The sequence below is a fragment of the Rana temporaria genome, chromosome 11, assembly GCF_905171775.1.
Source record: "Rana temporaria chromosome 11, aRanTem1.1, whole genome shotgun sequence".
NCBI lineage: Eukaryota > Metazoa > Chordata > Amphibia > Anura > Ranidae > Rana > Rana temporaria.
The window spans coordinates 143056751-143081917 of NC_053499.1; the positions used below are offsets into that span (position 1 = coordinate 143056751).

Below are 25167 nucleotides of genomic sequence, written 5' to 3' on the forward strand. Positions count from 1 at the left end.
GCATTCTGGTTAAGGCCATGTGAATGTTTTAGACACCCATAGCCAGATTCAGTAAGACCTGCCTAACGATAGGCAGGCGTAGCATATGTCATATACGCTACGCCGCCGTAAGTTAGAGAGGCAAGTGCTGTATTCACAAAGCACTTGCGTCCTAAGTTACGACGGCGTATCGTAAATGGGCCGGCGTAAGCCCGCCTAATTCAAATTGTGTTGAGGTGGGCGTGTTTTATGCAAATAAACCATGACCCCACATAAATGACGTTTAAATTGAACAGCGCATGCGCCGAACACTGCCTACTACGTGAACGTAACTTACGCACAGCCCTATTCGCGTACGACTTACGCAAACAACGTAAAAAGATACGCTTGTTCCGACGTCCATACTTTGCATGGGCTGCGCCACCTAGAAACCAGCTTTATCTTTACGCCGGCGTATGTCTTCCGTAAACGGCGTAACTAATTGCGACGGGCGTACATACGTTTGTGAATCGTATCTTGCTCATTTGCATATTCGACGCGGAAAACAACGGAAGCGCCACCTAGCGGCCAGCGTAAATATGCACCCTGAGATACAACGGCGTAGGAGACTTACGCCGCTCGTATCTTAGCCTAATTTACGCGTATCTGGTTTCCAGAATACGCTTAGATTTACGACGGCGTAGATTCAGAGTTACGACAGCGTATCTACTGATACGCCGGCGTAACTCTCTCTGAATCTAGCTACCAGTGGGTGGGGCTTTTTCTTACATTACCCAGAAGTCCCATTTTTTTTCTGCAAAGGGTTATTTACTTATATTTCTATGGAAGCATTACCTGAAAAATTGCTTATTGGTATTATGTAATCCAGTCCTTCCTTCAATGTAAAAGATTTTCTGCTATACATGTTATCACAGGCTGGGAGCTCACCGCTTCCAGGACCGTCACAAAGACGACTGAGTGTGAGTGCAAGTGTGGCCGGAGAACAAGGACTGATGAGCTGTGTACTACCTGATGACCTCCTGATAGAGATCCTGAGTGATCGACTCCAGGTATGAGTTCCAAGTGACCAAGTGTAGACTGATTTTTCAATTGACTGGTGAAGACTGACCACTGAGTGATAGGTGTAAAAGAACTGCTGGGTGAGAGGTACAAGCTGAGTGACAGGTGCAGACTGACTGCTGAGTGACAGGTGCAGACTGACTGCTGAGTGACAGGTGCAGACTGACTGCTGAGTGACAGGTGCAGACTGACTGCTGAGTGACAGGTGCAGACTGATTGCTGAGTGACAGGTGCAGACTGACTGCTGAGTGACAGGTGCAGACTGACTGCTGAGTGACAGGTGCAGACTGATTGCTGAGTGACAGGTGCAGACTGATTGCTGAGTGACAGGTGCAGACTGACTGCTGAGTGACAGGTGCAGACTGACTGCTGAGTGACAGATGCAGACTGATTGCTGAGTGACAGGTGCAGACTGACTGCTGAGTGACAGGTGCAGACTGACTGCTGAGTGAGTGACAGGTGCAGACTGACTGCTGAGTGACAGGTGCAGACTGACTGCTGAGTGACAGGTGCAGACTGACTGCTGAGTGAGTGACAGGTGCAGACTGACTGCTGAGTGACAGGTGCAGAATGATTGCTCAGTGACAGGTGCAGACTGACTGCTGAGTGACAGGTGCAGACTGACTGCTGAGTGACAGGTGCAGACTGACTGCTGAGTGACAGGTGCAGACTGATTGCTGAGTGACAGGTGCAGACTGACCACTGGGTGACAGGTACAGGCTGACCATTGAGTTAGAGGCGAAAACTGACTGCTGGTTGACAGGTACATACTGACTGCTTGGTGTCAGGTGCAGGCTGACTGCTGGGTGACCAGTACAGACTGACCACTAGAGGACAGAATTTAGACTTACCTCTTTGTTTTTTTCCTGTGCAGTTGAATGACTGTTCCCGTGGTGTGGTCTTTGATGGCCTGGATACCCTGTATGCCCGTAACACACCCACAGCTCTACACATTATTCTAAAGGCTTTAAATAATCGCAAGCATATATATCTCATCAATCTGAAGCAAGAGTACAACAGCATGAAGGCTCGTGAGAGAGCACAGAGAGAAGAGGAAGGTATGAGACACCCAGATAGAGAGGAGACACGTGGTGGCCACATTACATAGTTACATAGTTAGTCAGGTTGAAAAAAGACACAAGTCCATCTAGTTCAACCATAAAAATAAATAAAAGAAAAAATGTTGTACAATCCCATATACCAAATTCTATACCCACAGTTGATCCAGAGGAAGGCAAAAAAAAACATTAGAGCATGCTCCAATTTGCCACAGCAGGAAGAAAAAAAGAACCTTTCTGAACCCCCCGAGAGGCAATTGGATTTTCCCTGGATCAACTTTACATAAATGTTAGTACCCAGTTATATTATTATGTACATTTAGGAAAGAATCCAGACTTTTCTTAACCACTTCCGGACCGCCGCATGTACATTTACGTCGGCAGGATGGCACGGACAGGCACATGTACGTACCTGTACGTGCTCTGCTTGACGTGGGTCGGGGGTCCGATCGGGACCCCCCCCGGTACATGCGGCGGTTCCCGTGGCTTTAGGAGCGATCCGGGACGACGGCGCGGCTATTCGTTTATAGCCGCCTCGTCGCGATCGCTCCCCGGAGCTGAAGAACGGGGAGAGCCGTATGTAAACACGGCTTCCCCGTGCTTCACTGTGGCGGCGTATCGATCGAGTGATCCCTTTTATAGGGAGACTCGGTTGATGACGTCAGACCTACAGCCACACCCCCCTACAGTTGTAAACACACACTAGGTGAACCCTAACTCCTACAGCGCCCCCTGTGGTTAACTCCCAAACTGCAACTGTCATTTCTCTTTCGTTCATAGACGGACACAGCCTTCATTGACCTTAGGGTTATGCTTCTTCCTACCAGGAGATTTAGGCAGAATTCTACAGCACTTAAAGTGTTAAAAACCTTTCCTTCATGCCGCTCCTCCCAGGGGGCGTGGCTCCCCCAGGCATAACCCACACCCTGCTTTAGCAGCCTCAGTTTGTTTTCTGCCTAACGACAGGAGGTCAAGGCTATCTCTGGAGTTCCTGGACTCTGGAGTTTTTTTCTGGCGATTTTTCTCGCTTTTTTTTATTATTTTGTTCCTGCATTTTTGAATCCTGCGATTCTTCTATCAACAGCCGACTGGGTGACAGGCTGGGTCCTCGACTCTTGTAGTCCCCCCATGTTCGGCCTTCGAGCGTGTGCCGGCCCTCAGCTCAGCTTTGGGACGTCCACGACAGGCCCCATTGCTCCAGGGGCGGCCGGGGAACTTTGGTTCTAGGGCACACATATGACCGGTCTCTATGGCTTTGTCACAGTGTGTCTGGCCGACAGCCATGCCGTTTACGGACGTTGGTTCTGTCTGGGATACCTCCAGCCGGGTAGTCGCAGGACAGGTAAGTAGTGGCCCCTTACTCAGGTAAGTGGTCTGGCTGGTGGTTTCCCTGGGGAGGTCGACTGAGGGTCCGCCCTGCTTTCCTCTCTCCCCTTCCTCTCCCTCCTTCCCCTGACTGGGTAGTGGCTGTGAAGGGGGGCCTCCTAGGTTTTCTTTGTTACCACCGGGGCCCGTGTGTTGTTAGGGGGACTGTGTTGTTACTCTGGGGGGTGCTGCTGTGTGCTGCTGTGTTCTATGAGGTAATTTTTACCTCAGACAGCGGCCGTCTTGGAAATCTCCTTGGTAACGCTGTGATTCTTTTCTGAGGTAACAGACAAAGCAGTCAGTGCTGCTGTGTTCTATGAGGTAATTTTTACCTCAGACAGCGGCCGTCTTGGAAATCTCCTTGGTAACGATGTGATTCTTCCCTGAGATGACTCGACACAGCCTCTGGTCAGTTTTAGTGCTGTTAGGCCCCATACTCACGAGCAAACATGTCTGCTGAAACTGGCCCGCAGGCCAGTTTCAGCAGACATGTTTGGTCGTGTGTGGGCGCGAGCGGGCCGAATTCCAGCAAACATTTGCCCGCCGGGCCTTTTCCCAGCAGACAAATATTCCTGGACTTGTTTTAAAACAGCCCGCTGGAATTCAGCCCGCTCGGACATGTACGGTCGTCAGTACAGACCTACCGTACATGTCCAGGCGCCCGCCGTCCCTCGCATGCGTCGAATGACTTCGACGCATGCGTGGAAGCATTTTAAAGGCGGGCCGCGCACGTCGCCGCGTCATTGTCGCGGCGACACCGCGTCATCGACGCGGCGACACCGCGGACACGCCCCGCGTATTGTTTACGCGCGGACTTCTGTACGATGGTGTGTACAACCATCGTACAGAAGCCCTCTGGCAGACATGTATGGTGAAAACGGTCCGACGGACCGCTTTCACCATACATGTTTGTCCGTGTGTACCCGGCCTTACAGTTTTAGTGCTGTGAATCTTCCATGAGGTGAATACACATCACAGTCAGCACATCAGAGCACACCTGAGGTTTTTCAGCTCCCTCTGCAGCTGGGTGGGGTGGTGAATACCGGGGGCCCCCATGCTCTGCAATAGCAGCAAGGAGGTGACCAGTGGGGTTTTTTTGTCCTGCCTTGCAGGGTGGGTGACTCAGCGCTGACACTATGGAACTCAAGCTATGCCTGAGTTAACCCTTAACGCCCCTCCCCCTGCCACATCTGTTATGTTGGCTGTCCTGGGTTTCTTGCCAGGTTTGAAGCAGCTAGTGCCCGGATGGGGGGTAAAAAAGCGCCCCCTCCCTGAAGCCTGCTTCTGGGGATGACACAGAATCGCTGTTTTTTTCTGGTTCTGTTATGTCAGAGGCTGCGGGTTTTAACCCTTATGGATAGTGAGGATGACTCTGCTGCAGTCAGTTGCTGGCAAGAATTTGTTGGAGCTCTTGTTTCTGCGGTGCGTGAGGCTCTAAAAATTGAGGATGTGGCGGAGACACCTCCGTGTCAGTACCAGCAGACTACCACGCATCGCTGAAGTGTTTCCTTGTGTTCCTTATTTGGACTATATGTTATACAAGGAATGGGATGCACCGCAAAAAGTTTGTCAAAAAACTTTGCAACCCGTTACCCCCTTGAGGGGGGCTTTAAAAAAAAAAAAAAAAAAAAAAAAAAAAAAAATAAGTAGGTCTCTCCTCCGCCAGTGGACCCCCCTGTGTCCAGACTGCGCAAGGCCACCACATTGCCTGTGGAAGGGGCTCCTGCATTTCAGGATCCCGCTGATAGGAGAGTGGAGGCCGTGGCCCGCTCCCTATTCACGGTGGTGGGTTCGGCGGTGAGGCCGGCTCTGGCCGGGGCCCTGGCAGGCCCCGACTAAAAGGGCGAAGCTCCTGCTGCAGGAGCTGGAAGAAGGACCTCTAAGGTGGCCTTGGTGATCACCGTTAAGGGTGAACGGTCCTTTTGGGTCTTCCCTGACTGGCATCATTGAGGATGCCACAGGTGGTAAGCGCATGCTGTTCCCACGGTTTGGGAAGGGCTAGGGACCTCGCCCTGTGCAAGGACCCTCCTTGCCTACCTCCGAGCGTTTTTTCGCTCGCCCTGTGCGGTGGGGGTAGGTCTACATGGTGCTTGAATCCCCGCTGCGGGGTAGCAGCGCACCGGATACCGCATGCCTAACAAGTCTGCGGACATACCTGCTTCCGCCTGAAGGTCTGCTCCCGCCCGTGTCTCGGGTGGGAGACTGGCTTCGCATTGCGAAGTGTTTTCCTTGGGGTACAAGATTGAGTTTCTCTCTTGTCTGCCAAACAGGTTTTTTCCCTCCGGCTTCTGGCCTCCTCCGGTTCGCCGGTTGACTCCGTCAGGGGCTGTCCAGGATCTTCTGGTCAGGGGAGTGATTGTGCCAGTTCCCTCGTTGGAACGGTCTCAGGGTTTTACTCCATTCTGTTTGTGTCCCCATGGAGGATGGGGCCCGGTCGATCCTGGGCCTCAAGTCCCTCGTTTTGTTTTGTCAGGTTTTTCTGGCATCCTTGGATGTCATGAACGTGTACCTGCATATCCTCAAACCACCAGAGATTCTGTGCTTTGCGGTCGGGGGGGACCATTTTCAATGGTGTCCTTCCCATTCGGCGGGTTTTCGCCAAGGTGCTCGTACCGATACTGGCCCGGCTGTGACAGCGGGGGTTTGTTATCATGGGATGTCTGGACGACATTCTCCTACGAGCTTCTTCGAGCTCTGCATTGGTGGAGCCGTGTCTATCACGTGTCAGGCTCTCCGAGTGTTCGGCTGGTTTCTGGATTGTCCTGAAATCAGGGTTGATTCCGTCTCAGGGATACCTGAGACTGGTCCTGGATTCCTCCGGGGCGGGAGTGTTTTTCTCCTAGCGGAAAAACTTCAGACTCTGCTATCTGCTGTGCAGCAGTTGCCGACCCAGAAGCGGTCATCTCTGCGATTCTGCAGGAAGGTTCTGGGTCAGTTGGTAGCCTCTTTCGAGGCGGTTCCGTATGCCCAATTCCACGCCAGGGTACTACGGAGGGAACTGCTGTCACGATGGGACTAGCTTCCGTCATCTCTGGATTACCAGATTCAGTTGAGTCATCTGATCATGTCTCCCCTGGTATGGTGGCTGGCGTTTCCGGTGCTTCGGGCCGGAAAGTCATTTTTCTGCAGGCCACTGGACAGTGGTCACGACGGATGCCAGCCTCTCCGGTTGGGGAGGGGCGCTTGGGGCACCCAGTCAGCCCAGGGGCACTGGACTCAGGTGGAGTCCTGCCTACTGATCAACGTTCTGGAGCTCCGAGCAATCAAGCTTTGCCTTAGCAGGTGGTCCCTGGATCTACAGGGCCGACCGGTCAGGATCCTGTCCGATAACACCACGTCCGTGGCGTAGGTTGATCATCAGGGAGGCACACGGAGTTCTGTTGCAGCGACGGGGGTCGCGCGCATCCTTTCGGTGGGCCGAAGGGTCCGTTCCGGCTCTATCGGCCGGGTACATTCCGGGAATACGGAATTGGCTAGCCGACTACCTAAGTCGCACTGCACTGGGCCAAGGAGAGTGGTCTCTCCACCCGCAGGTGTTTCGGGATCTGTGCCGAAAGTGGGGCACTCCGGACGTGGACCTTCTAGCGTCCCGTCTCTATATCGGTAGGTGCCACGGTTCGTGGCCAGGTTTAAGGACCCGTGGGCGGACGCGTCAGGCGCGTTGGTGGCTCCTTGGGGTCGCTGTCGCCTACTTTACACCTTCCCTCCTCGGAAGCTTCTTCCTCGCCTGCTGCGCAGAGTAGAAGCTGTAGGGATTCTATCGGTCCTGATTGCCCCAGATTGGCCGCGTCGCTTCTGGTACGCGGACCAGGTGCGTCTGCTGGCAGACGCCCCCTAGCGTCTTCCCCTGGGAATTGATTTTCTGTTACAGGGTCCAATCTTCCACCCTGTTTCACAGCCACCGGCCTTAGCGGCGTGGCTGTTGAGAGCCAGGGGCTTAAGGACCGAGGCCTATTGGGCTCGGTGGTCTCTACCGTGCTGCCTGCACGGAGGTCTACCTCACGTAGGTTTTTTCCTCATACATGGAAGGCCTACTTCTCTGTGTGTGGGGAGATGAACTGGCACTCTCGTACATGCGTTGTGTACAGGATTCTGCTGTCTTTGCAGCAGGGAGTGGTTCAGGCTCTCGCCTTACGTACGGTTAGGAGCCAGATTTCTGCTCTGGCTGTTTTTTTACTTGCAGCGACCCTTGGCATAGCACTCCTGGGTGCGTGCGTTGGGTCAGGGGGTCTGGCAGGTGGCCCCTCCGGTGCGCCCTCCATTACCCCCATGGGACTTGAATTTAGTCCTTTCAGTGCTTCGGGATGCTCCCTTTGAGGACATTCGGGAGGTTTTTTGTTTTATTGTCACAAAAGGTGATTTTATTTCTGGTAGCAATTACCTCGATCAGACGGGTGTCTGTCTGTTCTGGTGGCCTTGTCTTGCAAGGCTCCCTGCTTGGTCATCCGTAAGGATGAGGTGGTGCTGCGGCCGCAGCCGTTTTTTCTCCCTAAGGTCGTTTCGGCTTTTCACTTGGATGTGGACATTGTTCTTCCATCCTTGTGTCCTCAGCCGAAGAACCCGAAGGAGGCCACTTTACATTCTTTGGATGTGGTTCGGGCCCTTCGAGTTTACTTGTCGGCGACAGCTCCGTTCCGGATGTCGGACTCGCTGTTCGTGTCTGTGTCCGGTCCCAGTAAGGGCCTGGCAGTTTCGTCGGCCACCATTTCCAGGTGGATCCGACGGATTGTGCTTCAGGCCTATGCCCTGAAGGGCGGGCGCCCCCCTTTCGGGTCATGGCGCATTCGACCAGGGCGATCGGGGCCTCTTGGGCTTTCCGACACCAAGCCTCTGTGTTACTGGTGTGTAAGGCTGCGACCTGGTCGTCGGTCCACGCTTTTTCAAAGTTTTATATGGTGGATGTGAGTGCATCTTCGGATGCCTCCATTGGCCGCAGGGTGTTACAGGCGGCAGTTTAAGGTTGGAGTTCCTCCGTTGAGTAACTCCGGTTTTTGTTTGGGGTGTAACCTGTTTTTGCTGTGTTATTTTTCCCACCCCTCGAATTTTTTTGACACTGCTTGGGGACGTCCCTAAGGTCAATGAAGGCTGTGTCCGTCTATGAACGAAAGAGAAAAAAGGATTTTTGTACTCACCGTAAAATCCATTTCTCTGAGTTCATAGACGGACACAGCACCCACCCCTCCTTTGTTTGTACTGCTTGTTACGAACTGAGGCTGCTAAAGCAGGGTGTGGGTTATGCCTGGGGGAGCCACGCCCCCTGGGAGGAGCGGCATGAAGGAAAGGTTTTTAACACTTTAAGTGCTGTAGAATTCTGCCTAAATCTCCTGGTAGGAAGAAGCATAACCCTAAGGTCAATGAAGGCTGTGTCCGTCTATGAACTCAGAGAAATGGATTTTACGGTGAGTACAAAAATCCTTTTTTTCACAATAAACAATGCAATTTAAATGCATTTTTTGCTGTGAAAATTACAATGGTCCCAAACATGTGTCAAAATTGTCTGAAGTGTCCGCCATAATGTCGCAGTCACGAAAAAAATCGCAGATCGCCGCCATTAGTAGTAAAAAAAAAAAAATAATAAAACTATCCCCTATTTTGTAAACACTATAAATTTTGCGCAAACCAATCGATAAACGCTTATTGCGATTTTTTTTTACCAAAAATAGGTAGAAAAATACGTATCGGCCTAAACTGAGGAAAAAAAAAAAAAAAATTTTATATATGTTTTTGGGGGATTTTTTTTATAGCAAAAAGTAAAAAATATTGAATTTTTTTCAAAATTGTCGCTCTATTTTTGTTTATAGGGCAAAAAATAAAAACCGCAGAGGTGATCAAATACCACCAAAAGAAAGCTCTATTTGTGGGGAAAAAAGGACGCCAATTTTGTTTGGGAGCCACGTCGCACAACCGCGCAATTGTCTGTTAAAGCGACGCAGTGCCAAATTGTAAAAACCCCTTGGGTCATTTAGCAGCATATTGGTCTGGTCCTTAAGTGGTTAAAGCAATCTATTGAGCTGGCCAGAACCACCTCTGCAGCGAGTCTATTCCACATTTTCACAGCTCTTACTGTGAAGAAACCTTTCCGTATTTGGAGATTCAATTTCTTTTCCTATAGATGTAAAGAGTGCCCCTGTGTCCTCTGGGATGAACTTAGAGTGAATAACTTAACACCAAGTTCACTATATGGACCCCTTATATATTTGTACATGTTGATCATATCCCCCCTTATTCTCCTCTTCTCAAGAGTGAAAAAATTCAGTTCCTCTAATCTTTCCTCTTAGCTGAGCTCCTCCATGCCTCTTATCAGTTTGGCTGCCTTTCTCTGCACTTTCTCCAGTTCCCTGATATCCTTTTTGAGAACTGGTGCCCAAAACTGCATATTCCAGGTGAGGTCTTACTAATGATTTGTACAGGGGCAAAATGATATCTCTCTCTCTGGAGTCCATACCTCTCCTATTACAAGAAAGGACTTTGCTCGCTTTGGAAACCGCAGCTTGGCATTGCATGCCATTATTGAGCTTATGATCTACCAAAACCCCCAGATCCTTCTCCACTACGGATCCCCCCAGCTGTAACCCCCCCCTAGTATGAATAATGCATGCATATTCTTAGCCCCCAAATGCATAACTTTACATTTATCAACATTAAACCTCATCTTTACTCCAACCTTAGGGGTCACTCTGTCTAGGGTGCAGCATAGGATGTGTTTTTTATTCCTGCTGTAGAGTGGAGGCCAATATACTGTTTTCATTAGTTTTTTTAATTGTCATTAATGAAAGTGGGAATCTCTGCTTTACCTGCTCTTCCAAGGACACCATCTTCCCTGTGGTCTTCCTTGCAATACAATGTCCTTGTTTTACTGAGACTGAATTTTTTTTTTTTTGTTGGCTGTTTGTAAACAGAACAGGAAGAACTGCGTGCTCAGGCCGAGCAGAAAGCCATCATGGAGGACATGGATGAAGAAGAATACGATCGCTTACCAGCCGAAGAGCGAGAGCGTATTGATGGACTGCGTTTGCAAGTAGTGCGCGAACGCAAGAAAAGGTCTTGTCTTTGTTTATTGCTTCTCTCTATGGTCTTGTTCACATGGGGCATGCGTAACTGTACTCCTGTGCCCATTCAACCCATGTGTTTCAATTTATATCAATGGGACTGCCTGCATGGGGATGCACACCTGTGCATCCCCATGCAAGTAAACATGGACTTCCATGGGGGTACAGTGATGTACACCCCGTGTAAGTAAGGATTAATCGTCCAAATTTCCTATCTTATAGGGATATTCTCAGTCTAAGTCACTTTTCTCTCCCCCACCAACTCTCTCTCCCTATGCCTCTCTCTTCCATTCTGGACATTTTCTCTCTCCTCGCTGTCTCTTTGCCTTCTTTTCCTTACATCATTGTTTTCCTCCCTCTGTCTGTCTCTTCTTCTTTCTCCCTCTCTCCCCAACTCACTCTTTCTTCCCTATTATTCTATTCTTCTCTATTTATTTTCACTCTCTCTTTGTTTATGCTCTTCTTTTTCTCCTTTCTTTCTTTAATTCTCTTTCTCCCTCTTTCTAATTCTCTTCCTCTGACTTTTCTTTCTTTCTTTCTCTTTTCCTCTCTCTCTCTTTCTAATTTTCTTCCTCCCTCTTTTTTATTCTCTTCCTCTGACCTTTTTCTTTCTTTCTTTCTTTCTCTTTTTCTCTCTCTTTCTAATTCTCTTCCTCTGACCCTTCTTTCGTTCTCTCTTTCTTTCTTTCTTTGTATCGTTATTTCTTTATTTCGTTCTTTCTTTCTCCTTTTCTCTCTCTCTCTTTCTAATTCTCTTTTTCTTTCTGTCCCTCCTTTCTTTATATTTTAGCATCTATCTCCCTTTGACTTGTCTCTCTCTTTCTTTCTCTCTGTCTCTGTCTGTCTCAATCCCCCCTCCTTTCTCTTCCGTTCATAGACGGACACAGCCTTCATTGACATTAGGGTTATGCTTCTTCCTGCCAGGAGATCTCCTAGTGAAAGCGCATATAACCCCTAATGTCAATGAAGGCTGTGTCCGTCTATGAACTCGGAGAAATGGATTTTACGGTGAGTACAAAAATCCTATTTTCTCTTTCGTTCATAGATGGACACAGCCTTCATTGACATTAGGGGTTATATCCGCTTTTACTATGAGATCTCCTGGTAGGAAGAAGCATAACCCTAATGTCAATGAAGGCTGTGTCCGTCTATGAACTCAGAGAAATGGATTTTACGGTGAGTACAAAAATCCTATTTTCTCCATCACCCATCTCTTTCTTTCTCTTTCCCACCCTTTATTCCTCCTCTCCCGTTCTTTCAGTGTCTTTTCACCTATATCTCTCTCTCTCTTTTTCCTCTCGCTCCCACCCTTATTTTCTCCTTTCTCTCTTTCTCTTTCAGTATATTCCTACCTCTGCCCTTTGTCCCTTTCTGTCTTCCCCACCCTCTCTCTCCCACTTCTCTCTCTCTCCCGCCCTTTCTTCTTCCTCTCTGTCTCTTTCACTCTCTTCCTCCCTCTCTGTCCAACCCTTCCTCTGTCTCTTTCAGTATACTTCTCCCTCTGTTTATTTATTTCTCTCTCCCCTCTCCGCCATACCAACCCTCTCTAATTCCCAGTCTTCCTGTTTTGGGGTGCAGGGAGCTGGAGGACCGTCTGGCCAGAGAGGAACAGGAGCGAAAGCTGCAGGAGGAACTGTTAAAGCAGAAAGAAGAAGAGGACCTGAAGAAAAAGATGAAGAGAGGAAAGAGCCGGAATTCTGGAAAAGAGGAGAAAGATGGAAAGAAGAGCCAAGTCGGGAACAAACAGGTGCAGGTCCCTCAGACTCTTTGGCACATATGGCTTTCATGTAGTAAGAAATATGCGGTACTAGACCAGTCTGCATATATATTGTGTATATAATCTATACGTCTCCTGTTTCCCAGGCTACAAACACACTGACAGTGAAGCCAGACCATCATCTGGACTATGGAGTAGAGAGAAAAGTCCTAACTCAAAGATCAGATTCTGCACTCAATGATGCAGAGGACACCAAGAAGAAGAGGAATAAAGACACGGCCCAGCATGTGACAATGTCTGAGGACCCTGAGAACGATTCCCTCAGTGACAGCGAGAAACAGTTGATTCAGAGATTCAGCAACTATGAGTCCTCTAAGAAGGAGATCTCACACATCCTCATATTCTGGGACCGAGTGCAAGGCATCCTTCTGCCACCTCCTGCCGCAGAGGACAGCCAGCGTGAGGGCGAAGAGCCGGCTCCTGAGCGACACGCCCCCTCTGGGAAGAAGTACCGTAAGGAGCGCGAGAGAGAAAGGCAGGAAAAACTGGAGAGAGAAAAGATTGAGAAAGAACGTCAGGAGAAGGAAAAAATGGAGAAGATGAAGAATATGGAGGATGAGGCAGGAATGCGCCAGGTAACAGAGCAGGATGGCCAGGAGAGTCACGAGGACAATCTGAAGCTTTTGAGGACAGAGGTGGGAATCCCTTGCTATGACCTGCAAGTTACCGGAAACCAGGAGCCAATGGAACAGCAGATCTTACGGAGCGGGACATTGCCATCAGTGGAGGAGGTGAGAGCGCTCATCTGTAAGACGCATCATTAAAAGAGCTGTAACCTGAAACAATCAACCAGGAACCAACAGTCTATGTTCTGACTAGCCACTGCCCATTATTTATCTTTGTAATATTTTGTTAATATCTTATTAAATAAGGTCAGCTCCAGGTTTCCTTTTCTATACTAATTTTAGCACACCCAGGATTTAAAATATAACTAAACACAAAACCTTTTTTTTTTTGGACAGAGTTTTTATTGCTGTCTTTGCCCTAATCAGGGAGATTCATCCTCTCTTTTTGCCCTGTTTAGTATTATCATTGAAAGTAAAAGTAAAAGAAAATCCCAAGTTGTGAGTTGGCTTCAGAAAATAATAGGAACACCAGTTCTACCCTCTTTCCCCGAAAATAAGACCTATCGCTATTTTCCAGGAGGACTGCAATATAAGTCCTAAGCCGAAAATAAGCCCTAGTTTAAAATGCTTGTAAAATCCTATAATCCATTCTATTACAGTATATAATGTACAATGTGTGTGTTTCTGTAATATAATTGAAGGGAAGAGAGCTCCGGTGGGTCACAGAAGCGCAGAGCGGCGCTATAACGAAGGTATTTGGCACAATTATATTACAGAAACACACACATTGTACATTATATAATACTGTAATAGAGTGGATTATAGGATTTTACAAGCATTTTAACTCAGTTCACACTGGGGATTCCTTTCACGCAGAGAGAGGGAGAGAAGACAGCACATTACATAGTAAGACCTACCCCGAGGATAAGCCCTACTGTGTCTTTTTTTGCCAAAATTAATATAAGACTCAGGCTTATTTTCGGGGGAAACACAATAGTTACCTGGAGCCTCAAGGGATTGCCTTAATTTGCAGGGATTTCCTCTCACTTCCTGTTTTTGCTATGGGACAGGAAGTGACGGTAATCTCCTCAATGGGACACAGACGGCAGAAAGACTGTGATATATATATAATATAATCTTTTTTTGTCTATAGTTCTACTTTAAGATAGAATTCCAGCCTAAACCTAACTAGTCTTTAAATGCCCCCCCCCCCCCCCCCCCCCCACCAAGACCTATGCTGACTACCCTGTGTCTGCTTTGGTCTGGTCACATGATCTGGCTCCCCTGTGTCAGCCAGTGATGGCTGCATGGAAGAGGAATGAGCGCTGACAATGGCTGGGACATGGGAGCCTATGGGTAATCTCACCGCTCCCAGGTATTTCCAGCTGTTGTTGAGTGCCTTCTCCCCTGCAGCCGCTGCTGGCTAATAGAGTGTATCACGTGATCAGAATGAAGCTGGTTGAGAATAGGTAAGTATCTACATCTTTTTTACACAGGTTACAACATGTGTTGGGGGGGGGGGGGGGCATTTTTAGTACTAGTTAAGTTGAGGCTGGAAGTCTACTTTGTTTGTTTGTCCCTCATAAATTTACAAATCAATGCAAAACAATACTTCCAGCTGTTTCTTCTTTTAATTTGTCTTTAAAAATCCACCTCTTATGCGGGATAGGCAAACCTATGGCATGGGAGCCAGGGTGAGCACATGGTGTCAATTTAAAACAGTATATTATATGTTGTATATAATGGCTTGTTTCTGTACCGTCCTGATCCTAGGTAGTAGTCACTAAGCCAATGATGACACTCTAATCTGGGCAATCTGTACTTTATTCTGTCTTTGTATTTATATCTTCTTCCTTCTGACAGCTCCTTGAAGGCTTTGGCCTAGGCCCCTCTGGTCCTCCAATCCCACCTCCATACATCTTCTCAGTCATCCCATTCCCAGACAGGAGGGGACAACCTGTTGACCAGGAGACCCTTAGCCACTTCACCTTTATAGCAGCCTCCCCAGATGACCCCAATGTAATTGTTGAAGAGAAGAAGGATGCAGAGCTTGAGCCGGACCCGATGTTGACCAACTCAGCATTAAAGGTGAGAAGACAGCTCTACCACTGTGTGTCATTGGGTGGCAAACCAGTGTAGGATCTCACATTCTACGAGAAGAGATGTCTTATTGAAATATTTTGCTGTTTATGAGGAGTAGACTAAACATATGAAATATGTTGTTGTAAAGATACTGTAGAGGTATCAGGTGTATAGATATAGTATAGCTGTATCAGGAGATCTTCATTATGTGTGATCGCAGGAGGAGCAGGTGACACCTACGAAGAGTCGCAGCAGGAAAGAGAAAGGTGGAGACACAGGCCGAGAGAGCCAGAAGGACAAGCGGCGCTCTACTTCTCTCCGTAAGAACCAGCAGAACCAGGACAGCCGTTCACCACCACCACCTGGTGCCAGGACACCCGTCTCTGAGCAGGAGCTCAGCAGCCTGGCAGGAGAGACCCAGCAGGAAAAAATCCAAAAGTAAGATAACGTTCTGTTTTTTTTTTTGCCATTTTGTCATTCTTGTTTCTTTGACACTGAGACTCATCCCCAATATAGCCCCAACTCAGGCTATTCTGCAAACTCTGCCTTGATCAACTTTTATAAATCATTATGTAAGCCCTGAAGAAGGGGGGAGTTCATCCTCTGAAACACATTGGGCCATATTCTTGAAGAAAGTAGGCGGGCAGCGCGTAAGCCATTTACACTCCGCCGCCCCAACCTACAGGAGCAAGTGCTGTATTCCCCAAACACTTGCTCCGTAGTTTGGGGCGGCGGAGTGTAATTGGCCCGGCGTATCCCTGCGTATATCCAAGGGGGCGGCTTCTATTTAAATTAAGCGTGCCCCCGATTCTAACGAACTGCGCATGCGCCGGGCTGAAAATAGCCCAGTGCACATGCTCCAGTTCTTGGCATAAAACATCAATGACGCCGACGTGTGCGTCATTGACGTAAAGTCGTATTCAAGAACGACTTAGTAAAACGACGTACCCGACGGGAAAACACGACACGGACCCGACGCCATACTTAACATGGCCTACGTGGGACTGGCGTAAGGTTACCCCTCATATAGCAGGGGTAACCTTACGCCTACGCAAACGACGTAAGCGACGGTTACGCGACGCAAATTTGTTCGGGAATCGGCGTATCAGGCTCATTTGCATAAACAAATGAGACCTGAACGTAAACGCCACCTAGCGGCCGGCGGAGTAATTACATTTAAGATCCGACAGTGTAAGTGACTTACACATGTCGGATCTTCAGCATATCTATGCGAAAATTATTCTTTTTTTTTTATTTTTTTTCTCAAACAAAAGGTTTTTATTGAACCAAAATGACAGTACACGTAGAGAGCTCCAGAGCTCAAACATTACCCATATTCGACGTGGCGCAGCACGTCCGTACATTAGAGAATAGGTACCCCACCAAAAGCATTTACATGAAATAAGAGCCAAGGAAAAACATTATGCGAAAATGATTCTAAGAATCACTCGCATAGATACACTGGCCAAAAAAGAGAGATACGATGGAGTATCCTGAGATACTCCATCGTAACTTTACTCAGAATATGGCCCCTAGACTGTAACTGACATTCAATAAGAATTTTATATGAATTTTCGAGCACATATCTACAGTTTGATGTTCTGATGGGCGATTTCTCCATTGTGATCAAAGAGGCAGCAGCTTAGAACTTGAACCAGATCTACATACAACATACTATGGGTTTACCTCCCCCAAGTAGGTCCAGCTCTACCACACATCGACAAATATGTCAGCCCCTCCCTATTAGATTGTAAGCTCGCCGCAGCAGGGCCCGCCTAACCCTCTTGTATTGAATTCAATTGTTGCTGTATTGTCTCCCTTTATGTTGTAAAGCGCTGCACAAACTGTTGGCGCTATATACTGTAAATCCTGTATAATAATAATAATATTACATTTTTGAAAGAATACAGCGTATGTGTCTTACGCCATAGATTAGCAATTAAATAAATATACAGAAAATACAGTGATAATACCAGTATAGTGTTCTAAGTAGCAAATGGGTGATTTCACAGTCTCGGGTAACCCCAGTAGGCAGCATAATGCGATGTATTGATCAAATGTCAATGTGTTATAATACCTATCATCTCTGCACTGATCATTGTGCTGTAAATCATCAGTGATTGGTAGCTGCTTGTTTCATTACTGCAACAGCAGAATGTACATAACAGTCGCATCTTCTCCTGTTTCCAGGCTAGGATTGTTCCGGTGGGTGGTCCCGGCTGGAGGACAAGTCCTACTGCGCATTCATTTCCAGTCCAACAATATTGGGAACTTTGACCAAACCCTTAACTTTGAGCTTGTTGGGACCCGCCGCAGGTACCAGATGTACTGCCGCGGCATCTGTTCCTTTCCTACAATCACCCAGGACCCCAAGTAAGTGTCAATAAATGGGAGGACCGACAGATCTACATGGGGACATATGAACCTTCACATAATTGTAATGAACATTGTATCATTGTAATGAACACTGTATCATTCTTTTTAGAATAATACATAATTCCTTGTAAGGATTGTTATATACATGGAAGGATTAAAGGGTTAGTTCACCATTACCAAAAAACTACCTATGCAGGTAAGAGGCAGATGTGAATTAAAACAAACTGTGCAGCTCTGACCAAGGTAAAAGTGGTTCTGAATGCTTGAGTGTTTTTTACATTAATACCTTAATACATTCCCTGCATTAAATCGGAGTTCCACCCTAAAGTCCGCTCATCTGATTTCTTTCCCCTCTGGTTCCACAGTTGGCACCTGTTGGGGGGGACAGGATACCTGTCTTTTACAGGTATCCTTTCCCACTTCCGGGAGTCCAGGCCGCGGCCTGTGATGTCACTGCGGGGCTCCCTTTTCCTCCCCCTGACCGCCGGGCCGATAGGATAGAGGAGCGGGGCCTCGCGCATGCGCAGTAGGGTTCCCGGCGTGAACCTGAAAGAATACACTGCCGGGTTCACTTACCCGCAATGGCGGCGGCAGCTCCAGATAATTGATGGAAATATGAGCTGCAGTGCCAACATCGAGGGACTCTAGGACAGGTAAGTGTCCTATTATTAAAAGCCAGCAGTTGCAGTATGTGTAGCTGCTGGCTTTTACTTTTTTATTTTTTGGCCGGAACACCGCTTTAAGGTAAAAAACACACCACAAACAACCCCCCAAACACTTACCTGAGCCTGTCAATGACCCAGCGCTCTTCTGGCAGCAGTCTTCTTTCTCCTCTCTTCCTCAGGAGCTCAAGCAGCAGCGGGAGCCATTGGCTGTAAGTCAGATCCTGTGATAAGGGTGTGGAGGACGGGGCCGCACTGTTTGTGTCTACGGATGCAGTCAGTGCGGCTCGGGAGCTAGCCTGCAGGTGGGCCCCCATGGGAGCCCACAGAGAAGAAGAGCCAGGAGTGCTGGCAGGGGACCATATAGGTTGAGGGCCACTCAGAGCAGGTAAGTATGTTTGTTGTTTTAATTAAAAAAATATATTTGAATTCATTAACACTTGGTATAGGTGTAGGCCAATTAAATACCTCCTGAAGCCTGGCAGAAAAACTCCCAGAGTTTGCATCATCCCAACCTGCCTTGTTGCTAACACACTCCCAGCCGATTCAAACTTTTTCATGCGTCTCTATCCCCATCACAGTAGCTCTTAGCTCTGAGTTCAGCGATGCTGCGATGGAGGCGATAGTGGGCCACACGCGCGGGGGTTTGAAAGCGCACTCCTGTATTTCTGCAGTAAAAGCTGAGAATGTCTTAGCATCATCCTAGCAACAAGACAGGACAGGATGATGCCATCCCTGGGAGTTTTTGTCAGGTTTTGGGAGGTACCACACCTATAGCAAGGATATCATCCAACTTCAAAACTGCAAAAAAAAAATTTTTATCTAAAGGCATCCCTTACCTGGATAAACAGTTTATTGGTAAAGGTGACCTAACCCTTTACATTTCAGGAACATGGCTGTAATAATAAATTTATTTTTCTTCATTCTGAAAAGCGAGAGACATTCCTTGTGTAATGCTGTTGCCTAATAAATAACCAGGTAAATGGTAAGTGCTTTGATTTTCAGAATCGTTTTCCCCCACCGGAAGAAGGATGCCAAAAGTGATGAAATTGTGCAGAAGAAGTTCGTCCTGAGCAGCAACACGTTTGATTTTGGACCTCTGTTGTGCGGGAAGAGCCGGGAGAAGTGAGTACATGAGATTGTTGCAGCTGACTCTTGATTGAGCAGGTAGATGGTAATAAGCTCAGGGTAAGGTGCTATGGCTCTGTAACGGGTTCATGTATATGAAGCTGTATAAATTATAGGAGGCTTCTATTAAGAATGAGTTCAATGACAACCATCATAGACTGAGATCTCTACCGCCCTCTGCAGGTATAAAGCAGGACAGTACCCAGAGAACATGGAGAAACTCACCATCTATAATGCATCACCTATGGAATCCGAGGTGACTTTCTGCTTCCAACATGATGTCAAAGCTTCCACCTTCATACTGGATCCACCAAGCATGACGCTGAGACCGCACGAGAAGCAGGTTTTCTACTTTTTATGATATCCAGCTATTATGTACCCTAACATATATAATATACACTCACCCCTGTAGTATATGTAGTGTGGGTGTGCTGGTTACCATGTTTATCTACACTGACCATATAGCTGGTCTACTGCAGACTGCTATACTGCTTATCTATACTGACCATATAGACGCCCTGCTCGGGACTGCTGTACTGCTTATGTATACTGACCATATAGACGCCCTGCTTGGGACTGCTGTACTGCTTATCTATACTGACCATATAGGCAGCTTGCTCTGGACTGCTAAATTGCTTATTCATACTGACTATATAGATGGTCCACTCTGGACTGCTGTACTGCATATCTGTACTCACTATATAGATGGCCCACTCTGGACTGCTGTACTGCTTATCAGTACTGACTATATAAAAGGCCCGCTCTGGACTGGCTATCTGTACTGAACATAGAGACGGCCTGGGCCAGACTGCTGTACTGCCTATTCATAGTGACCATATAGATGGCCTTTCTCGCAGTGCTGTACTTCTTACCTGTACAAATCATATAGTTGGTAAGCTCTGCATTGCTGTACTGCTTATCCGTACTGACCACATAGACAACATGCTGCAAACTGCAGTAATTGTGACATAATGGGGTTTATTTACTAAAGCTGGAGAATGCAAAATCAGACTCACTTCTGCATAGAAACAAATCCGCTTCTAACCTCAGCTTGTTCATTTAAGCTTTGGCAATAAAATCTGGAAGCCGATTTTGGTTTCTATGTAGTAGAATGCACTCTCCAGCTTTATTAAAATGAACTTCAATGTGACTTTCTCTGTAGGTGTTCTCATTCTGCATAGATTCAGACAGGCCCCATCGTGAACATTGCTCTATCCCACTATCAATGGTGTTTAATCCGATCTGCAGTAACCCCCACATGTGTTCCCTTCTAGGAGCTCTCTATATGGGCATACCCAACTGCCCCGGGCTTGGTTGAGGATAATATCGTATGCTGCATTAAGGACAACCCTGAGCCTGTCATATTCCACTTGTGTTGTCGTGGCGTGCGTCCAGAACTGGAACTAGACCGCAAGCAAGTTCACTTTGAAAAAATTCTTCTGCATCGGTAAGACAGATGAGGGCCAAATACCCAATGTCATGGGACCCCAAGTTACCTTGGTGTAAATGGGGGCCAGTCTTTGCTGCTTATGATGTTGTTTGCTTCTGCCTTTTGGTGATGTGCAGTCATCAGGTTTTCTGTCTCCTAGTGATGTACAGTCATCTTATATTCTGTCCTCCAGTGATGTGCATTCATCTTGTATTCTGTTTATCAGTAATGTACAGTCGACTTGTGTTCTGTCTCCCAGTAATGTACAGTTATCCTGTATTCTGTCATTCATTGATGAGCAGTCATCCTATATTCTGTTCTCTAGTGATGTGCAGTCATCTTGTAATCTGTCTCTATGTGATGTACAGTCAGAGATGTATTATGGCCTAGGCCGACAAGGCCCAGGCCTAGGGCGGCACTTTGCGGGGGGCGGCGAAAAAGCTGTCCCCCTGTGCTCATCCCACCCTGTCCCCCTGTGCTCATTCCACCCTGTCCCCCTGTGCTCATTCCACCCTGTCCCCCTGTGCTCATCCCACCCTGTCCCCTGTCCTCATCCCACCCTATCTTCATCCCACCCTGTCCCTCTGTGCTCATCCCACCCTGTCCCCCTGTGCTCATCCCACCTTGTCTCCCTGTGCTCATCCCACCCTGCCCCCTGTCCTCATCCCACCCTATCCTCATCCCACCCTGTCCCTCTGTGCTCATCCCACCCTGTCCCCCTGTCCTCATCCCACCCTGTCCCCCTGTCCTCATCCCACCCTGTCCCTCTGTCATCATCCCACTGCATCCCTCTGTCCTCATCCCATGAAAATGACAGGACGGGTCTTAAAAAGGAAGGGGTGCGTCATATATAGTAAGTAGGGGGTGCGCAAGTTTCACCAGGCCTAGGGTAGCACAAAACCTAAATACACCCCTGTGTACAGTCTTGTATAGGTTTCAAGCTCTATGCATGTTGTACATGGATTCTGCACGTCACAATCTCATTCTCTGATTTGCACATTTAACAGGAAAGACACCAAAACCATCTTCCTGAGAAACAGTACTTTCCTGCCGGCAGCATGGCGTGTGACCGGCCTGGAGAATCTGGGGGACGACTTCTCTGTGTCACAGGATCAGGGCATTGTTGCCCCCCGAACAGAGTACGGATTACAGCTCCACTTCAAAGCTGCCAAAGCCACCAACGTCAAGAAGGTTATTCGCTTGGAGGTATTGAAGCCGACTGATTTTTTTAACTCTCCTGTGTATTCTTTGTGTGGGGGGCTCTGTTTTTTTTTAACGTTTATTGGATTACTTGATCTCCTGAAGATGGAACCCTCTCAGTGGCTGACCTGTTGGAATGTTCTTTCTTCTCCCTGCAGGTCTCTGATGTAGAGAACATTCTGGGAATTGTCCAGCTGGAAAACATTCATGTGTTTGCAGAATCATATGATGTGTCCCTGGATATCAGCTTCCCAAAAGGTACTTAAACTTCACCATTCCCATCACTAGATTATCAAACCAGGCATTGTACACTGTGGGCAAATCTAGAATATTTCCATATCAGTGTGTTTTGTATCCGTGTTATATGATCAATGCGTGACTAGGGCAACTTCTTATTATCTACTAACAAAACTCTAAAACTATTTATCTTTCATGAAAGCTACTGCAAGACCTCTCCACCTCTCCCATCTGTTCTCCACCTTTTTAACCTGCCCTCCATCTCACACTTTTGCCCTCCACCTCTTCCAACTGCTCTCCATCTCTCCTACCTGCCCTCCGCCTCTCCTACCTGCCCTCCGCCTCTCCCATTTTCCCTGCAACTCTTCCACCTGCTCTCCGCCTCTCCTACCTGCCCTCCGCCTCTCCTACCTGCCCTCTGCCTCTCCTACCTGCCCTCCGCCTCTCCTACCTGCCCTCCGCCTCTCCTACCTGCCCTCTGCCTCTCCCATTTTCCCTGCAAATCTTCCACCTGCCCTCCGCCTCTCCTACCTGCCCTCCGCCTCTCCTACCTGCCCTCCATCTCACCCTTCTGTCCTTCACATTTTCCTCCTGCTTTCTGCCTCTCCTACCCGCCCTCGACCAATTCCACCTGCTCTCCATCTCTCCTACCTGCTCTCCTCCTCTCCTACCTGCCCTCCGCCTCTCCTACCTGCCCTCTGCCTCTCCTACCTGCCCTCCGCCTCTCCTACCTGCCCTCCATCTCACCCTTCTGTCCTTCACATTTTCCTCCTGCTTTCTGCCTCTCCTACCCGCCCTCGACCAATTCCACCTGCTCTCCATCTCTCCTACCTGCTCTCCGCCTCTCCTACCTGCCCTCCGCCTCTCCTACCTGCCCTCTGCCTCTCCTACCTGCCCTCCGCCTCTCCTACCTGCCCTTCATCTCACCCTTCTGTCCTTCACATTTTCCACGTGCTTTCTGCCAGGGCCATCTTTTCCATTGGGCACGCTGGGCAGTTGCCCGGGGGCCCCGCTTGCCTGGGGGGCCCCACCGGCTGCCCAGCAACCCCAGTAAAAAATAGTGGAGAGTGACGGGTTAGAACTGCCCATGCCCAGTTTGCGGAAATCACAGAGAAGATCTGGTCCTCCACGAATGCTGATGTAAGGGGGGAGTGAATGCAAAAATGTAAGGGGGCACTGATATAAAGGTTCCCCCTCCTATATTAGTGACCACCCTTACTTTAGTGTATTTACTCTACGGAAGGTGGTCTCTGGTCACCAGAGTGCCCCCCACATCAGAGTTCCCCTTTACATCAGAGTCTGCAGGATTCCCCCTTACAATGCAAGGGGGAACTCAGTCTGCGGACCCTGATGTAAGTGGGAGAGAGAAAGCAGTGGACTCTGATATAAGGTGGTCTCTGGTCACCAGAGCCCCCCTCCACATCAGAGTTCCCCCCTTAGATCATGATTTGCAGCGTTCCCCTTTACATAAGAGTTCCCTTTCACTGTAAGGGGGAATCCTGCAGACTCTGTGATGTAAGAGGGAACTCTGTGCTGGCTGGGTTATAGTAACTTGACCTTCATGTCAATGAAGACATTGCTAATAGCACTAGCTATATGTTTATAGTTTAAATACTGACATTTGCATTGTTGGGCACTGAAAACTGTAATTTTAGGTACTTTTTTTTGCAGTGGCAGTAAAAAATGTGGTTCTGCCAGTAAATTTTATAATTTTTGTCAGTAAATTCTCGTGCGTGATTGTGTAGACAGGGCCCCAGTGCGCTGTATTGCCCGGGGGCCTATAATGCTCTTAAGATGACACTGCTTTCTGCCTCTCCTACCCGCCCTCGACCAATTCCACCTGCTCTCCATCTATCATACTTGCCTCTCCTACCTGCCCTCTGCCTCTCCCATCTTCCCTTTACCTCTCTCACCTGCCCTTCATCTCTCCCACTAACCCTTTCTCATTGTGTAAAGTGTAAAGTGTAGCTCAGCCTTCTAGATTGTAAACTCTTTTGGTCAGGGAACTCTTATCCTCTTGTGTCCTGCATTTCCTGTAAGTTGTATTGGACATATTTTTCCTCACCTTGCAGGCACGGATGGTGGATTGGATTTTGGGGTGGTGAAAGTGATGGATGAAGCTAAGCATAGTTTGTCACTGAAGAACAAAGGCAAATATGAGATTGGCTTTAGGTGAGTGGCTCAGACCTTCACAGCTCCTTCTTGCACATGTGTCAGAGTGTAATCTCTTTTCCTGTCCACAGTTTCTCCCTGGAAGCCTCCACTCCTGGAATGCCTGATCTGAACGCCATATTCAGCATATTGCCCCAGAAAGGAACGCTCAGCCCCAATGACCGGGCGACCCAGGTACAGATTGTCTTCCAGGCAAAGAAGGAAGTGCAGATTACAGATAAACCCATCTTGAAATGTCAGGTGAGCAAATTTATATTGGACTCTCTCAGCAGATTTCTTTTGGACTCGCTCAGTAGATTGATGTTGAACTCAGTAGACTGATGTTGAACTCGCTCAGTAAATTTATGTTGAACTCAGTAGACTGATGTTAAACTCGCTCAGTAGATTTATTTTGAACTCGCTCAGTAGATTTATGTTGGACTCATTCTGTTCCTTCTCTTTGAATTTCTATGCAGGTTATTGAACCAAATCTAAGTGAGGGTGGTGAAACAATTGCGAGTATCCCCATTCGATTGTCTGGTGCATCCGCTTTCTCCAAGTACCGTCTAGCGCCATCCTCCGACATCAGCTTTGGCGCCATGGTGATTGGGGTCCGCAAGCTTCATTCTTTCACCTTGGAGAACTGTGGGCAGCTGGAGTTCCGTTACAGCATCAGCAAAATGATCAGGGAGGTGATCATCCAACCTGCTAAGAAGGGGTAAGATGGGGAACGGCCTGTGTATAAAGCACTAATTAACGGCCTGTGTATAAAGCACTAATTCATTGTTGTTCCTATTTACAAAGATGCGGTGGGCAATTTCTAACCGAACTTTAACAAAGGTGACCATAACCCAACCACATCTATTTAGCACATAACTTTACTAGCCTATATAAGGATTTGCTACATTTTTGGTCATGCATAGGTCATATACGGTGCACACAGATAGCTTGCACAGGACCCAGTGATCAAAATTGCAGACAAGAAATGAGGATAAACGTGGAATTGTTATCTTTAGCAATCAATGATGTTTTACCTTTCATGTTTTAAA

The 25167-nt window shown here is 47.9% G+C and overlaps 1 protein-coding gene across 1 annotated transcript in view; it reads left to right on the forward strand.

The window, feature by feature from the left end:
* HYDIN (HYDIN axonemal central pair apparatus protein) overlaps positions 1 to 25167 on the forward strand; it is a 159070-nt gene that overhangs the window by 99788 nt on the left and 34115 nt on the right. Inside the window, exons 41-56 of the mRNA XM_040329299.1 lie at positions 894 to 1028; positions 1913 to 2096; positions 10361 to 10502; positions 12089 to 12257; positions 12374 to 13018; positions 14717 to 14941; positions 15156 to 15373; positions 17126 to 17308; positions 18979 to 19098; positions 19285 to 19444; positions 20376 to 20548; positions 21538 to 21736; positions 21889 to 21988; positions 24040 to 24139; positions 24211 to 24379; positions 24595 to 24836. Coding sequence (XP_040185233.1) covers positions 894 to 1028; positions 1913 to 2096; positions 10361 to 10502; positions 12089 to 12257; positions 12374 to 13018; positions 14717 to 14941; positions 15156 to 15373; positions 17126 to 17308; positions 18979 to 19098; positions 19285 to 19444; positions 20376 to 20548; positions 21538 to 21736; positions 21889 to 21988; positions 24040 to 24139; positions 24211 to 24379; positions 24595 to 24836 — 3164 coding nt within the window. The remainder of the gene's footprint in view (positions 1 to 893; positions 1029 to 1912; positions 2097 to 10360; positions 10503 to 12088; positions 12258 to 12373; positions 13019 to 14716; positions 14942 to 15155; positions 15374 to 17125; positions 17309 to 18978; positions 19099 to 19284; positions 19445 to 20375; positions 20549 to 21537; positions 21737 to 21888; positions 21989 to 24039; positions 24140 to 24210; positions 24380 to 24594; positions 24837 to 25167) is intronic.